This window comes from Sciurus vulgaris (genome assembly GCF_902686455.1).
Source record: "Sciurus vulgaris genome assembly, chromosome: 14".
NCBI classification, from domain to species: Eukaryota; Metazoa; Chordata; class Mammalia; order Rodentia; family Sciuridae; genus Sciurus; species Sciurus vulgaris.
In genome coordinates, this window is record NC_136475.1 from 51426696 (window position 1) to 51444644 (window position 17949).

At 36.1% G+C, this 17949-nt stretch overlaps 1 protein-coding gene and 1 long non-coding RNA gene across 5 annotated transcripts in view; one reads left to right on the top strand and one right to left on the bottom strand.

Annotated features, from left to right (window-relative positions):
* Positions 1 to 6626, bottom strand: part of LOC306643914 — a 74741-nt gene extending 68115 nt beyond the window's left edge. For 2 of the 3 annotated variants that reach the window (XR_013759117.1, XR_013759118.1), the window contains exon 1: positions 6564 to 6626. This is a non-coding gene — a long non-coding RNA (uncharacterized lncRNA). Of the gene's footprint in view, positions 1 to 2180; positions 2433 to 6563 lie in introns of those variants that run through there. The other variant, XR_013759119.1, reaches the window with a different exon arrangement.
* A 62-nt stretch (positions 6627 to 6688) lies between these two features.
* The window catches only part of PNPT1 (polyribonucleotide nucleotidyltransferase 1), a 57101-nt gene continuing 45840 nt past the window's right edge, over positions 6689 to 17949 (top strand). Inside the window, exons 1-8 of one of the 2 annotated variants that reach the window (XM_079110209.1) lie at positions 6689 to 6883; positions 11530 to 11590; positions 12590 to 12664; positions 13564 to 13669; positions 14556 to 14605; positions 15659 to 15722; positions 15849 to 15896; positions 16758 to 16871. In XM_079110209.1, the coding sequence (XP_078966335.1) occupies positions 6723 to 6883; positions 11530 to 11590; positions 12590 to 12664; positions 13564 to 13669; positions 14556 to 14605; positions 15659 to 15722; positions 15849 to 15896; positions 16758 to 16871 (679 nt within the window). In that variant the 5' untranslated portion in view covers positions 6689 to 6722. The remainder of the gene's footprint in view (positions 6884 to 11529; positions 11591 to 12589; positions 12665 to 13563; positions 13670 to 14555; positions 14606 to 15658; positions 15723 to 15848; positions 15897 to 16757; positions 16872 to 17949) is intronic. The other variant, XM_079110210.1, reaches the window with a different exon arrangement.

Sequence of the window (17949 nt, forward strand, 5' to 3'; positions counted from 1 at the left end):
GCTTTGAACATGAAGGGATGCTATATTTTGTCATATGCTTTTTCTGCATCTATTGAGATAATCATGTGATTCTTGTCTTTTAAGTCTTTTGATGTGATGAATTACATTTATTGATTTCTGTATGTTGAACCAATCTGGCATCCCTGAGATGAACCTGACTTGATTGTGGTGCACTCTTTTTAATATGTGGTGCATTCTTCAAAATTTGTCAATATTTTATTAAGAATTTTGCATCTAGGTTCATCAGGGATATTGGTCTGAAGTTTTCTTTCCTTGATGTATCTTTGTCTGGTTTTGGTATCAGGGTGATACTAGCTTCATAGAATAAGTTTGGAAGAGTTCCCTCCTTTTGTATTTTATGGAATGATTTGAGGAAGATTGGTTTTAGTTCTTCTTTGAAGGTCTGGTAGAACTTGGCTGAGAATCCCTCTGGTCTTGGGCTTTGTTGGTTGGTAGGCTTTTGATGGAATCTTCAATTTCATTGCTTGAAATTAATCAGTTTAAATCTTCTATGTTCTCCTGATTCAATTTGGGTAAGTCATATGTCTCCAGAAATCCACTGATGTCTTCAAGACTTTCTATTTTATTGGAGTATAAATGTTTTAAAGTTTCTGATTATCATCTGTATTTCAGTCCAACTACTTTTCAAAAGCTATTCTCATGTCTCAGAAATTGCATCCTGACCCAACTATTTCTATTCATAGTCTTCATTCCTCCCTCCCTTATCCTATTCATCAAGTCCTGTCAATTACCCCTCCAAAACATATTCTGAATCTGCCAGTTCTTCCTCCTTTTCACCTCTGCCACCATATTGGTCCATGCTACCACATTTGTCCTGATGCTACACTTTTTTGCCCTCCTCTGATCCACTGTAGACTTTGCAGCCAAAGAAACCATCTTAAAACGTAGAACAGACCATGCCTCTTTCCTGTACTCTCCAGTGCTTTCCTAAGTCCTGTACTAGTCTCTGCCTGCCTCTTCTACCTCATATCTTCTGCACACCTGCTTACTACTCTCTAGCCATGGTTATTCCATGTATTTACTGAATCCAAATTCTTTCCTGCTCAGGGGCGACCCTTTCCCCACAAGTTACTCTCCCATTTGACTCATGTCACAGAAGCCGAGCTGTCTTCTCAGCCTTCAGCTCAACCTAAATCTCTACTCCTCAGGGAGGTTTTCACTGGCCTCTGTATTTGAAGACATTCTCTATCCCTTTATTCTCTATCTTTTTATCTAATTTATTTCCTTCTTACTATTAACCACTTCTAACTTATCTGTTTATTTGTTTGACTGTGTTTTTGTCAGGCTCTCACATTAGACTGCAAGCTCCATAAAGCAGGGAGTATGCCCTATGGCTCTCTTGAGCCTAGACAGCACCTGGCATAAAGTAAGTGTGATGGTTTGTTTTATGTGTCAGTTTGACTGGAATCAGGGAATACATAAAGAACTGGTAAAAACATTATTTCTGGATGTCTCTCTGAGGGTATTTCCAGAGAAGATTGGTAAAATTTAATAAAAATGAGTGGGGAAGACCTGCCGTGCTCCCCTCTCTGTCTCTTACTCCCTCTTCCTTCTTTCCCCTCTCCCTCTCTTCTCTTTCCTGGTCCCTCCCCTCCCCTCCTCTTCTCTCTCTCTCTCTCTCTCTCTCTCTCTTCCTCCCTCCATTCCTCCCTCCCTCTCCCTGACAAATACATTAGGTATTCGGTGAATAAGACAACACTTTGTCATGTTTTCCAAGTGACAGGAACTATGTTTCATTCCATCAGAATATAATTGCATTAAAATCTGCATAGCAACCCTAGGAGATAAGCGGTATTGTTATTATTATTCCCTTTTTACAATCAAGAAGACTGAAGTATAGGAAGCAACTCACCCAGGTCACATGTTTAGAAGATGAAAGAAGTAAGACTCAAACCCAGGCAATCTGATGACAGTCAGCACTTTAACCATGAAGCAATACCTACCCTCAAGTTTACTTTCAAGGAGGAATTAATGACTACATAACAAATTAATAAAGTGGAATGGCATCATAGATTGTACTGATAAGTCTGCCTGGGGAGTCACAGAGAACACTGGCAAACTAAGTTTGCCAGATTGACACAAGAGGGAGCATGGGACAAACAGAGATTCATACATGTAAAGGCACAGAGTCAGGGGAAGGAGTTAGATGTTTCACTTACTTTATGTTAAGTGAAATAGCCAAACTCAGAAGGTCAAGGGTTGTTTGTACGTTTTCTCTCATACTGTCATACATGGAAAATAGAGAGGAAAAAAGAAAAGAAGGAGCAGTGGGGATGGAGGTCATCTCAGGAAAATCAGTAGGATCAGTAGGGTAGAGGAAAGAACCCCAGGGAGTGAGGGGACTGAAACTGGCCACATTATATTACATTGTGTGCATGGATGAATATGCAACAATGACTATAATGCACCCATAGAAACTTAGAGGAAAAAATAGAGTGTAGAGAAGGGGGAAAAAATAAGAAGTTCAGTTTACTTGGAGTATAAGATGAAGAGGTGGAAAGAGGAAAGTTGAGTAGTAAACAGAAGTTAACAAGGCTAACCAGGAAAGGAAATGTTTATAGGCCATACAAAGCAGTTTCCATTTTATCCTGCAGATTAAAGACTTGGGAAACTACTGAAGAAATTTAATCATGATGGAGATACAATTATACTTGTGATTTAGAAAGTTCCCTTTGGCAGTGGTATAGAGCAATTGTCTTCCTTTTTTTTTATTAAGAGCAATGTTTCTTAAAGTTGAGTAGGCTACATTCTTTCAAGAGAGAAAATTCTCATGTACTATTTACTAATACTTCTAATTATAATGTTACTTAAATATTTACAAAGATTTAACAAGATATAGATTCATTATTCTTGCAGCTTTTTAGATAGTCATAAAATTAAAATAAATGTATATACTGTCTAAACCAATTATAAACCAAATTACATTTTAATTAAATAATTTAATGCAATGGTGTTTTACTTAGATGAAATTGGTACTCAAAGCATGCAGTGGTATTATTTCAATGCAAGTTCATTTGAGTATGAAAAAAGAGAAAAGGAAATCTGAGAAACATTGCTTATAGATTTAAACTGTATAATTTTGGTGGTGGGGTACCAGGGATTGAACTCAGGAGTACTTGATGACTGAGCCACAGCCCCAGTCCTAGTAAATTTTGTATTTTATTTAGAGACAGGGTCTCACTGAGTTGCTTAGGTCCTTGCTTTCTGAGGCTGGCTTTGAACCTGCCATCTTCCTGCCTCAGCCTCCTGAGTCACTGACATTACATGTCATGTAATGTGCCACCACATAAACTGTATAATTTTTAATGTCCTTCAAAAGTCACAAATAGAAAAATTCCTTTTAAATTATATTGTGGCTGTGAAATTATATGTGACAGAACTATACTTCTAGAATTTGACATCTTTTCAATGGAACCTCATGGGTCATAGCTTTAGTAGTTACAACTACAAAAATTTAAACATTTTGTATTTTTGTTTCTAGGCTAATCTAAAAATACTTACATAAATACTTTGTGTATCATCAGTATGACTAATTTGTAACAAAGTTCTGCTGCAGGATTTCAGTGCTATATTTGCTTTTGAGTTTATAATTCAATTACTACTATTTTAATTATTTTTGGATTTGTGTGAGAAAAACAAAGGTAGACTCATTAAATAAACACTCCTTTCCAGCAATTCCAAATGGATGGAAGTTAACTGATTCAAGGGGTTCTAAAAGAAAGAAAGTTTTATATTAATATTTTTAAATGAAAGAAAAAATATAGAAGGAAAATTAAGAAAAGGCTGATTGAGCTGGACCTGGTGGAACATGTCTGCAATCCCAGCTGCTAAGAAGGAGACTGAGACAGAATGATCACAAAATCAGTGAGACCCTATCTCAAAATGAAGAATATAAAAAGGTCTAGGAATGTAGCTTCATGGTAGAGTGCCACTGGGTTCAAACCCCAAGACTGAAAAAAAAAAAAGCTAAAGCTGACTGAGTGCCAGGTACTGTGATAAATATTTTCTCTGTGACAATCCTTACAAAAACTCTGCAAGGTTCATATTACTATCCATTTTTATAGACAAGGAAACAGGCTCAGAGAGTCACACAACTGGTGAGAGAGACAAGATTAAAATCACTTAGGACTAACTCCAAGTACCTGTTCTAAACTATAAGGCAACACTGCATAAATGAAAATATAGTACTTAAGCACGTAACTGAAAGGTGATTTAGTATTCTTACCCTATAAATCCAAAGTTGAATCATGGCAATAGATTCTGATAGATGTATCCCAGAAGTTTCAATGGATTGGTCTTGAAATCACCGTGGCAACATAAGGAAAAGTCAAAGATAAAAGAAGAGGCAACAAGTAATTTTATCACTAAATACCCATGAACAAAGTTAATGATAATTTCTTCTATAAGCATGGAAATCCAAAATCAGTAAAAAGAGTTCATGGAAAAAAGAGTCTTTTTAACAAATGGTGCTGGGGAAACTGGATTCCACATGTAGAAGAATAAAACTAGATCCCTATCTCTCAGCCTGCACAAAAGTCAAATCGAAAAAAGACTTAGGGCCAAAGACTTAGGAAACAGACCAGAAACTGTGCAACTGCTAGAAGAAAACAGGGTCAACACTTCATCATGCTGATGTAGGCACCAGCTTCCTTAACAAGACCCCTAGAGCTCAAGAAATAAAATGAAGGCTCAACAAGTGGGATGTCATCAAAAAGCTTCTGCACAGCAAAGGAAAACAAGCATGAAGGGAGAACCTTCAGAATGAGAGGGATTAATATAAAGAAATCAAAAAAGCTTAACACCAAAAAACAACCCAATCATTAAATGGGCAAAAGAAATAAACATATTTTTTTAGTTGTTGATGAACCTTTATTTAATTTATTTATTTATATGCGGTGCTGAGGATTGAACCCAGTGTCTCACATGTGTTAGGTAAGCACTCTACCACTGAGCCACAACCCCAACTCCTAAAAAGACATTTCTCAAAAAAAAAGAAACACAAATGGTCAACAAATACATGAAGAAATGTTCAACATTGCTAGAAATCAGGGAAAGGCAAATAAAAATTACACCAAGATTTTATCTCATTCCAGTCAATGAATGCAATTATCAAGAATACAAATAATAATAAATGCAGGTGAGGATGTGGGGAAGGGCAAGGTACACTGATACATTGTTGGTGGGGCTGCAAATTAGTACGACCAATCTGGAAAGCAGATGGAGATTAGAAGAACAAAATACTAGGAATGTAACCACTATATGATTCAATTATCCTATCCCAGGATAATTATCCAAAAGAACTAAAATTAGCATACTACAGGGATACAACCACATCTATGTTTACAGCAGCACGATTCACAATAGCCAAATTATGGAACCAGCCCAGATGCCCACGAATACATGAATGGATTAAGAAAAAAAAAAAAAAAAAATATATATATATATATATATATATTCCAGATTCAGAAAATCAATGGTCAAAAGTTTTCTTTCATATGTGGAAGTGAGAACAAAATAAGAGGGAAAAAAGGGAGGTGGATCAAGTATTATAAAAATATATGGAAGAAAAGTGGAGTAGAAGAAGGAGATCTAGAGGGAGAGAGGAAGGATGGGAAAGGGGAGGAAAAGCTGAACGAATTTAAGAAAATTGCAAAATCGCATTTGCGTGCATAAAAGTACCACAGGAGGCTGGGGATGTAGCTCAGTGGCATAGCAAGAGTGGGGCCCTGGGTTCGAACCCCAGTACCACAAAAAATAAATAAAAAGAAGGAAGAAGAAGGTACCTTTGAGAAGGTAAAAATTTAAAAATAAATAAGTAGATGTGCCGCCGGGAAGTCCACCTTTATGTATAAATAGAAAGCACCAATCAAAAATAAATAAATAATTAGCAAAATGAAGATCAATAGATTCGATGGAAGACGAATTGTGGGAAGGAGGGAGAAGGGTAAAGGCGAGAAGGATACTGAATGGAGTAAATTCAAGTCCATGCATGTATGATTTTGTCAAAATGAACCCAACTACTATACATAATTATAATGCTGTTAATAAAATTTAAAAATAAAAGAATAAAATTTAAAAATAAAAGAGTTGATTTAGAAAACATTAACGTTTAACCAAAAGGGGCAAGGAAATGAAATGCTAAGTATTAGCAACGAAAATGAAGATGAATCAGGAATGACACTATAGATACCTAAAAATATGATATGGGGGTCAACGAGAAAGAAAATCAATTACTGGAAATCGATTTACACAAACCTTTGCGGTAACATGTTTGTTATGTGGAATCTAATAAATAGAAACCCGGGGCGGAAGAGGGATGAGGACCTTTCCATGGCCCACAGAGTCAAATAATATGTTGTTCGGTGACTTCTATTATTACTATATTTACTTATTAAATGCTTAAATTATTTCAAGGACTTTCTTTTAAACTACGATAGCACACACACAGAGATACACACCTACAAGCATTACTTATCTAATTGCCTTTTATCGGCGGGTAAATGGAAAGAGGAAAAGAGGAAAGAGCACAATCGCATTCTCACAGGTTTGACCCTCTCTGGTCTTCGTAGAAAGAGGACAAGGTGTCCGCTTCCCAGGCATTCCTCCCGCAGCGCGGAAACGAAACTGCACCAGGCTCCTCCCCGCGGGCTGTGGGGAGAGCCAATCAGGGCACAGCCCGGGCTGATCGCGCGCCGGGTGTCATGGCGGCCTGCAGGCGCTGCTGCTCTTGTCTCCGGCTCCGGACCCTGGGCGACAGTCCCCTCCGCATGCCAAGGCGGAATCCGGCACTCACCTGTTTGCAGGTGCGAGCACTATGGGGTAGCGCGGGGTCCCGAGCTGTGACTGTGGACCTAGGCAACAGGTAAGGAACGACGTGCTCTCCCTGTCTTGTCACAAGGTGTCTTCTCCGACCAGCCCAAGTATTTTAGTCTCCCTGGGTAGAAATCAGCCCTAAGTCTCTTTAACCTCCCCTTACACCAAATCTGAATTCCAAATTTCCCCTTTTCTGGATATGGAGTCTGTCTCCTGGAACTCTCCCCCTTCCCGCGCTGCCTAGTGACTTTGCTTATTGAACCTTCCCTTCCTGTGTTCGGGATTCTTTTCTCCAGAGCCTGTCTCCACCTGGCATACGTTCTATTAACTTTCGGGGACCCTTGCGCCCTTAAGTGGGAAACATTCACCTTGAGATGAGTTGACTATGTGTGCACAAGTCATCCAACCCAATTGATTGCCTAAAATTGTGACCAGCGTGACCCTGGAAGGAAATGGAAACTCAAGTTATTGAACACCAATTATAAGATGCAGGCGATCTTTTTAAACCTGTATAGTAAATGTGGCATCACCCTCATTCTATAGTTAAGATAACAAAAAAAGTTAGGTAACTTTCTCAGAGTAATCAAAGCTAGGTGGATTCTGAAATAGTGTTTCTTATTAAGTCCATTCTTTTCCCAGGGATCATTTGCTAGAGTTCACATAAAAAGTCACTTTGGATGTGATCGTTTTTCGAGCAAACAAAACTGCTAATGCATATATTGTTATCTAAAATTTTTAATGTACTTTAAATTTTTTTGATCCTAATTCATACAAAAAATAATCTGCCTTGAAACCAGACCTGCCTCCCTAATTTAATGAATGTATGACAAACTAATTACTTCACAACATGGGGCAAGTGAGCAGACAGGATTTGATCTAGAGTCTGCAAACTTTTCCTGTAAAGGACCAGATAGTAAATATTTTAGGCTTTGTGGGCATATTGTCACCCTCACATATACCTCTTTGTGGGTGTCTTTACAAGCCTTTTAAACATTAGATAAAAATTTTCAGTTGTAGAGCTGTACAGAAATAGGCCACAGGTAGTAGTTTGCTGACCACTAAACTAGATTATCTCTAAGCCTCCTTCCATCCTTGGCATTCCTTAATTCTGATTTTTTGGTGAAGAGGAACAAGGGAAAGGATATCTCTTCTATCTTCAAGGACTGCACATTCTTGTCCAGAGACACACCCCACAATATTTTCTTACTATGAGCTAAACACTGGGTACTAAAGGCAGTAAGATCTATAATTCCCATAAATAATCTACTTTAATTCATTTATTAATCAATCTGGATCTCTTTTGAAGCTAGTTCTTTGTAAATCTGTGCTATGTGTTGAATTAATACAACTCATCATACCTGCTAGATAAATCAATTCGTCTTTCTCTTAAGTTTGTCATTTGCAACATTTATTGAGTAACCATTATATTCCAGATGCATTATATTTAATATTTTTTTTTACCCCGTGGGATACTATATACTATTGTGGTAGGTGTTTCCAGTTAGTTTGTTTAATGTCCTTAGTACCAAGACAAGTGTTTAATTTTTATTTCAACTAGCTTTTATTGTGCATCTGCTATGTAACAGAAACTGGAGGTACAGGATCTGATGAAGGAGTAGAATAAACACACATTCAGCACTGGAAAATCACTGTGAGAAAGATATGGAGAGGGTGCTAAGAGAATATGAAGCAATACTTTTCCTTCCTACAATACTTTTCATTGTGAATCTTGAAGGATAAGGAGGAATTAGCAATAATTCAAATAGAAAGGAGAATAGCAACAGAAAAGTGGCAGGTACTATCAAAGAAAGGTGAAATTGCATGTTAGTAACTATATATAATTCACTATGGATGTAGCAAACATTGAAATCTGAATTTTTACAACAGAAGCCAAGGCCAAATCTTGAAGAATCTCCCCCTACTACCCATTTTTCAATGGAGGAAGGTATATTTACTGAATATTTCTTGTTTAGGAATATTATAAGTTTTAGGAAGATGCTTATATTCCATATCATCCTGCCAATATTTCTAAAAATGTTCTTTAAGCATCACTTTTCCCTGTAGTTCTACTTCCTTCTAGCTCCTCTCCTCTCCAAGTCCTTCCTTAGCTGCCTCCTACCCTTCTCCCCACCAATAATACCTCCTTGCTCATCTTATCATGCTTTTTATTATTTATTTTTTCAGAAGTATGTTTTGGTTAGGCATTCACTTATGTGGTTCAACATTTAAATGGCATGACAATCTTCCATACATTTCCGTAGCCAGGCAGTTCAACCCCCAGAGGCCATCCCTACATTATCAGTCTTCTATGTATTTGGAAATACTTTATACATATAATATTGAAGAGTAAATTGGTTGAGAGGTTGCTTTAGTCAGCTTTTTTGCTGCTGTGACTAAAAGACCTGAAAAGAATAATTTTAGAGAAGGAAAAGTTTATTTTGATGCTCACCATTTTCAGAGATCTCAGTCCATAGAATGCTGGCTCCATTCCTTGAGGCCCAAGGTGAGGTAGAACATCAAGATGAAAGAGTGTAGCAGAGGAAAGTAGCTCAGGACATCACTTTAGGAAGTAGAGAGCTGTGCTTAACAAGGACAAAATGTATACCCCAAAAACATACCCCCCGGGAACCCACCTCCTCCAGCCACACCATACCTGCCTAGAGTTGCCAACAAGTTAATCAGGGGATTTATGCACTGTTTATGTTAAACCTCATAAACCCAATCATTTCATCTCTAAACCTTCTTATATTGTCTCACATGAACTTTTGGGGGACACCTCATATCTAAACCAAACAGAGGTAAAATGAACCATGGAATAAAAGTAATAACAGGTTTTTACCAAAAACAGAACTAAAAGTGTATAGACCAGAAAAAATTATAGTTTAGATTAATGCCAGCTGAGATCATGAGATAAAATGATAAGCAACCACTTGTTTCTTTGCATAATGTAGATTGTACAGCCAGGTGCAATGGTGTACACCTATAATCCCAACAATTTGGGAGGCTGAGGCTGGAGGACCCCAAGCTAGAGGCCAGCTTCAGCAACTTAGCAACACCCTGTCCCAAAATAAAAAATTCTCTAAAGGGCTGGGGATGCAACTTGGTAGTAAAGTGCCCTGGATTCAGTGCCCATTACCAAAATAATAATATTAATAATAAGAAGAAGAAGGATGCTATGAACATTCATGTACAGATTTTTGCATGGATGTGGTTTCATTTCTCTATACCAAGGGGTTTTCATTTCTCTTAAGTATATACAAAGGAACTCTTTTATTTGACACTTTAAGGAACTGCCAGTTTATCTCCTAAATTAAGAACACCATTTTGTATTCCCACATGCAGTATGAGAGTTCCAGTTTCTCCACAGTCATACCAACATTTATTACTAGTCTTTTTGAGTAGATCCATCCTACTAGCGGTGAAGTGGTTTCTCATTGTGATTTTGACTTGTACTTCCCTGGTGGCTAATGATATTGAGCTTTTTTTCATGTATTAATTAGCCATTTGTATATCTCTGGACAGATGCTCCTTCAAATCTTTTGCCAATTTTAAAAGTTGAGTTTTCATTTTTTTTTTTTTTCTGGTTAATTTATTGCTTATAGAGAGTGGTGATGTGGGGAAGGCTAATTTATTTTTAAACCCCAAAGCACTTTACCACTGACTTACATCCCCAGACCTTTTTATTTTTTATGTTTTTTTAATTTCAAGACTGTGTCTTGCTATATTACTTAGGGCCTCACTAAGGTGCTGAGGCTGGACTGGAATTTGCCATCTTCCTGCCTCAGCCTCCGTATAGCCTCTGGGATTACAGGCATGTGCAACACCCCTAGCAAAACTGAGTTGTCTTATTGTTCAGTTGTAAGAATTTTTAACATATTCTAGATAGGTCTCTTATCAGATATGTGAATTGCAAATATTTTCTCCTCCTCTGTGGACTTTCTGTTACATTCTTTTGACTCATGCAAGTTTTTTATTTTGATAATGAAGTCCACTTTAGTTTTTTGTTTTGTTTTGTTTTGTCAGTTATGCTTTTCGATATCATATCTTTAAAAAAAAAAAAACATTATCCAGCCCAAGTTTATAAAGATTTATTGCTATGTTTTTTCTCAGAATTGTGTAGTTTTAGTTCTTTTAGGTCTAGGATCCATTTTGAGTTAGTTTTTATCTTTGAAGAAGGAATCCAACTTCAGTTTGCATATAAATATCCAGTTGTTCTTGCACCATTGCTTGAAAAGACTGTTCTTCCACCATTGTCTTGACACTCTTGTCAAACATGAAAGTCTTTGTAGGCAATATTTAGTAGTTTATATTTTGTTCTGAAAGTACTGGGGAAAATTTTGAAGGATATTAAGTAGGGAAATGATACAGTTCGTTATATGTGTTACTATAGTCAGCAAGGCAAGGGATGTAAAGGGATTGAACTGAGGTGGTAAATGGGAATTAATATTTAGAAAGGCACTTAGTTTCTGTGCCCCTAAAATACTCTATCTGTCATTCAGGGTTGTCCTATACCTTCTTTTCTATCTTCTTTAAGCAGCTCTTAAATTCCCCTTGTATATGAGTCTCATCCTTTTCATTTTTTTGCTTAGGGAGGAGGACTTGTGAAACTTGGTAGCTTTTAGTTCTTCTATTAGAATCTTTGATTATTTTATATAACACTAAATCATTTTGTGTTGAATTTTTATTTTTAAACAGAAAAATAGAAATATCCTCTGGAAAACTGGCCAGATTTGCAGATGGCTCTGCTGTAGTACAGGTAAAAAAACAGGTTTTAAAACTTCATCCTAAAAATGTTTATGGAGACTGGTACTGAATCTTTATAACATCATATAACTTAAAAAGGTGGTATTGGAAATTAATTCAGATATGTAAGTTCGTTTCTAGTGTCAGAACCAGAGGTCAAAGGCCCAAATGTATTAAATGAACTTGATCCTTTCCACTTGTGATTTTATTGTATTTTTGTTAATCAAATGTTAGACTTTTCTAGAGAAAGTAATTTTGTTATTCTCAATAGAATAATGAAATTGAAAATTTTTTATTATGTATAACCTAAATTTCCTCATTAGAAATAGGAAATATGATTCAATTCCTTGGATGTGACTGAGCTATCAGTGTGCCCCCTTTCCCCTTTTCAAAAATTTAATGACTGTTGTAATACTGATCATGATCATATAGAAGGGTTGGAGCGGGTCTGGTGGCATACGCCTGTAATCCCAACATTTCAGGAGGCTGAGGCAGGAGGATTGCAAGTTCAAAGCCAGCCTCAGCAACTTAGTGAGGCCCTGTCTCTAAATAAAATATAAAACAGTAAAGGGGATATGGCTCAGTGTTAAGTGCCCCTGGGTTCAGTCCCCAGTACCAAAAAGAAAAAAAAAAAAGTGGGAGGGGATCAGAATTGGACTATTTGTGTATTTGTGTCCAGGCACAGTGGCACATGCCTGTAATCTCAGTGGCTTGGGAGGCTGAGGCAGGAGAATCAGGAGTTCAAAGCCAACCTCAGCAAAAGTGAGGTGCTAATAAGCAACTCAGTGAGACCCTGTCTCTAAGTAAAATACAAAGTAGGACTGGGGTTGTGGCTCAGTGGTCAAGTGCCCCTGAGTTCAATCCCTAGTACAAAAAAAAAAAGACTGGATTATTTGTGAATAATTATCACATGGAATAAGAGATCTTTTTGTGTTTGGAGTATTTATTCAGTTGCTACTTAGATGTTAATATCTGATTTTAAAGGTATTTACCAGTGTTGTTTATGTTTAAGTCAGGTGACACTGCAGTGATGGTCACAGCTGTCAGTAAAACAAAACCTTCACCTTCCCAGTTCATGCCTTTGGTGGTAAGTAATTTGCTGATTTATCTGAACAGTAATTATAGTATAAATGTAGAATTTATAATATTTTTCCATTTTCTTATGAGTTCTAAATATAAACTTTATACAAGAACAGATTGTCCTTAGTTTTTTGATACTGAATCATTAAAAGAGTGTGAATGGATTATTTCATAACCAATTCTCATGCTAGCATGTGGACATATTTTAGAGTGTTCAGGTATATGGGTTGATGAGATCACTGAAGCACATGAGTGCGTCAGTGTCAAATAAGCAATGAATTCATTGCCTTCATGGGTTTCCCTTCAGGATGAGTCTACAAGTATATGGTAAATGAAGAAAGCCTTAGGATTTTATGGCTTCTTTCTAATATAAAAGGGAATTTAGTTATATCTAACAGTTGATACAAAAAGTCAGTGTTTGACTTGACCAGAGTGAGCTACTGAGGGAAGTAGTGAAGCTAAGTAGTCATCTGACTGCTAAGTAGAAGACTTTTTTTAACTGAATGCCTGAAATATTTCTTTTTTAAAGGTGAGGGGTGCTAGGGATTAAACCCTGCTCTTTTTATTTTACTTTATTTTATGTTTTTTTAAGACAGGGTCTCACTAGGTTGCTTAGGGCCTTGCTAAGTTGCTGAGGCTGACCTCAAACCTGTGATCCTCCTGCCTCAGCCTCCTGAGTCACTGGGATTGTAGGCTTGTACCACCTGCCCAGCTCTAACTGAAATATTTCTATAAACTCTCCTTTCCCTAAAATATACAAAACTGTAAAAGTAAATCAAATAACTTCTACTCATAGTCTAGAATATGTTGTTAGCAAACTCAAGAAAATTAATATATAATAGATTTTGTGATACAGTTTTTCTTGAAAAAGGAATCATACAAACAATTTTTTCATTGCTATTGCAGGTGGACTACAGACAGAAGGCTGCTGCAGCAGGTAGAATTCCCACAAACTACCTTAGAAGAGAGATTGGTTCTTCTGATAGAGAAATTCTTACAAGTCGAATAATAGGTAAGATATTAAGATAGAGGCATTAATGTTTTCAAATATGCCAGTATTTCTTAAAATTTCCTTCATTGCATGATTGCCATTAAGGATTATCTACTCTCTCTGTTCTCTCACTTGAATGTAGGCTTCATGAGAGAAAAAACTTACGTCTCTTCACTCACCAAATCTTCTTTAACTTGTATACTGCCTGGCACAGAACAGTCATTCAGCTAGGTGCAGGGGCACACACCTGTTATCCAAGCTACTCAGGAAGCTGAGGTGGCAGGAGGATCAAAGTTTTAAAGCCAGTCTCAGCAGTTTAGCAAGTGGGGAGGCCTGGGGATGTGTCTCAGTGGTGAAGTACTCCTGGTTTCAATCCCTGATACCAAAAAACAAAAAAGGATAGGCATTCAATAAATATTTGTTGACTAAATTAATAAATTTCTATGGAGCATATGAATTCCATAGCTCATGCCTCTACTGTGTTGAATCTGTCCCTAGAATTTTTCATTTTTCTATGTTGAGCATGGTAATTCCTAAACACATGATATGTATCAACTATTGAAATATATATAAATAATCTTCCAAGTCTTTGACAGTTTTAAGTATAAATATAGTTTATAGGTCCCACACCCAGAAATTGGTAGTTAATGAACAGATACAAAATATCAAGGAGACATTTTCTTTTGTTCTGCTGTTCGTCTTGTCTTTTCCTCTGCTTAGTGTTAGGTCATATTCTATATTAATTGAAAGATTGATATTTATGTACATCCCTATTAGCAAATCAATCCAAGGGGTTTTGTTCTGTTTTGTTTTTGACATATTGAACAACTTGCTATATTAATTCAAAAGTTTTGAACTCTAAAGCAACTCTGTCAGTACTATTTAATGTCTTTCTTTCTTTTTGCAGATCGTTCAGTTAGACCTCTCTTTCCTGCTGGCTACTTTTATGATACACAGGTAAGTTCTGCTTTATGTTATTTGTTTCCAAGTCAATCAAAACTTATTTAATTTCTGTAATTCTTCTAGGCTAAACATTATAAAAATTTCAATAGTGCTCTTACATTTTATACTTTAAGTCATGTAAAAAAAAAAAAAGGATAATACTTTTGAAAAGCTAACATTTACTTGGTATCAATTGGAGCTGACACCTGAGTTATGAGGAGTCAACTAACCAGAAATGTTGGAAAGCTCTCAAGGCAGTTGAAATGGGAAGTTCAAAAGCCCTGAGGCAGGAAAGGAATTAGAAAGTTTGAAGTAAGGTCAGTGTGAGAAAGGTGGAAGGAAACCAGATCAGGTAACTGGACCTTATAGGTCTTAGTCACAGATGAGGACAATCAACACAACTAATTTTTATTACCAGTCTTTATTACTGGATCCTCTGAACCTCTGCTTCATTACATTTTAATATTTTCTGACTATTAGCTCATAATGACCATGTACTTTAATTAAGAATACTTAAGTAACCATTTTACTTACATGAACTAAATGTGTAATTCTACCTTCGCACAGATGTCACAGCTTCAGGAAGATTTTTTTTTTCCCCAGCGCTGGGAACTAAAAGGGAAATTATTTTCTTAAAAATATGACAGACAAAAGAAAGAGTTTGACATAGGCATATCACTGGTCTTAAGCAGTTCATTGATTTGTTTCGTCTTTACTTACAAACAGAGTATAGAAACATGTAGCTAAGATTTGCTGAATACCTGCAACTAGTATTGTGGTAAATACTTAACATACGATATTTCTGTAATTCTCATAGAAACCCTTTGGGAAGATGCCATTATTGTTCTCTTAAAGATGAGGAAACATTCAAGGTTTAATTTTACTAATTTACCCAATGTGAAGGATTCAGTTAATTGATAACCAAAATTAAGGGGTTTGGCCACAAAGCCCACACTTTTAATCTTGTAGCATTCCTGTATTTTAGGCCAGGAGGTTAACCTAAACGATAGTTTTCGCAAATCAAGTACATTGTTTTTAAGTACTTCAAAATTTTTTCCCATCTACCAGGTCCTTTGTAATCTGTTAGCAGTAGATGGTATAAATGAACCTGATGTCCTAGCAATTAATGGTGGTAAGTATAAAAATAGAGATTAAAATGATCACTCTTGATTTTTTTTAAAAAATAAAGAAAAATAATGAAATATTTTAATATTTTAATTTCAGCTCTTATTTTTTTCCTTTTTTTTTTTTTTTTAAGCTTCTGTAGCCCTCTCATTATCAGATATTCCTTGGAATGGACCTGTTGGTAAGTTAGGCTATGAAAAATCAAAACCTGTACTTATATTCTTCTAATAATAGTAAGTATATTATAGCAAGGGCATAGATTTATTGACTCTGATTTATTACTTCTGGGGTTGATAATCCAGGAGTCCGTGCAGGTCTAAGAGACATTCTGATCCTTGCTTACTTTCAGTAGCAATTATGTGAAGGTGCTCCATATGGATTTAATGTGCTTAGATATATTCACTTCTTCATTGCCTCTTTCATTGCCTCTTTATTTGCACTAGAAAATTATCAGAGCACATACTCTTTGAGGAGAAAACAAATGTTTGTAACCTATAGCTCTTACAAGTTATAATCATAAAATGTAAAAATTATTCATCAAGTAAATAATTGTCAAGTATTCTAAATACTAGCTAGTGACTGAAGGAACAAAGGCAGACTAGCACCACAAAGACAAAGAAACTATTTGCTGTGAGCTTAAGGGACAGATAATTATTTGCATTATTGTATTAATTAGCTAAGGTGCTAAGAAAATGATAGGGAAGGTCAGGTTTAACTCTGTAGTTTTGAGTTGTCAAGGAGGGCTTCTTTAAGTAGCCAGTATGGAAGCCAAACCTCCTCAGGATCAGTTATGAACATCTCTTTTAGAGAGAGTATAGTGTAGACCAAAAGAGCATCAGCATATCTGAGAATGTGTAGAAGAAATGATATACCTGAACAACTCAGAATAGTCCACGGGGTCTAGAAGGTGGGATAGCATAGGATCGGTGGGCCTTTAGTACCATGAAAAATGAATTTTGTTCTGTGGTCACAAAGACAGGGGATTGAAGCCATTGCTGGAATAATACCTTAAAACAATTACCAATATTTTAATATATTTTAGGGGCAGTACGAATAGGAATGATTGATGGGGAATGTATTGTTAACCCAACAAGAAAAGAAATGTCTTCTAGTACTTTAAATTTAGTGGTTGCTGGAGCACCTAAAAGTCAGATTGGTAAGTAGTTTAAGTACCACGTTTGTTTCAGATTTTACTTAAAAGTTCTTGATTCTTAAGAAATGTTTTTAAACTCTTATGTGTCTTTTGTCAGTAGCAGTGAAGATGTTTGTTTTCCCTTTATCTCTGTCATGTTTTAGCAGAGCCTTTGCTTCTTATCACATAATACCTAAAATTACAGAATATTATGCAATTAAAATGTACAAAAAGCTTTAGCAAGATAATTTCAGTAATTATTTTTAGACTAAATTATTTTTAGACTAATAGTTTAATCTAAAAATAGTTTTAAACCTGGTAACAAATTCATTGTTTATTGGTTTAAATATTTTTGTTTAAACAATTCAATCATCATAAGCTTCCTTGATGTCCTATAAGGACATCTAGTAGATGGAAAACCAGTAATAAAATAGAAGAAATGCACTAACAATAGGTCACTTCCACTTACTCCCTGAAAAAAAATGTCATTGGTTGCATGAATGAAAATTTCAGTCTTGTTCTAGTGTATGGAAGGAGGATAGGCTTTGCTTTAGCAGTTAGAATGACGTGGGTTTGAAACTTGCTTCTACCATTATAATCATGTGACTTTGGACAAATTAGAAAACTTATCTGTTTATTTTGCTGTAGAACTTTCTATGGCCTGGACTTTTTGACATTGCATCTTCTGATATGGGAACATTTTGATGAAACATAAACTACTAAAATTTTAGTACTTTTTTGTATAAATGTGTGAAACATCTCATTTCTAGCTACTGGTATGTTGGGCAGTAATGAAGTTAGAACTAGGCACCCTATGATAGACAAAACACATAGGAATTGTATGCTGTCCACATTATTAGATTGTGTTGTTAAACCAAAAACAAGCTTAAGCAAGATGGAAATTTATGTTTCTCTCAGGTAAAAGAAATTTAGAGGTGATGAGTCCAAGACAGTGATGGTGGCTCCATGTTGTCTTAAGAAATCCAGTCTTCTTCTGACTTTCTGCTCTGCTACCTTCAAGGTGTGGCCTCATCTTCATACTAAATAATCTTACTGCTAGAGCTCTTGGCAATTTTTCTGACCATAGTCAGGAGGAAAAACA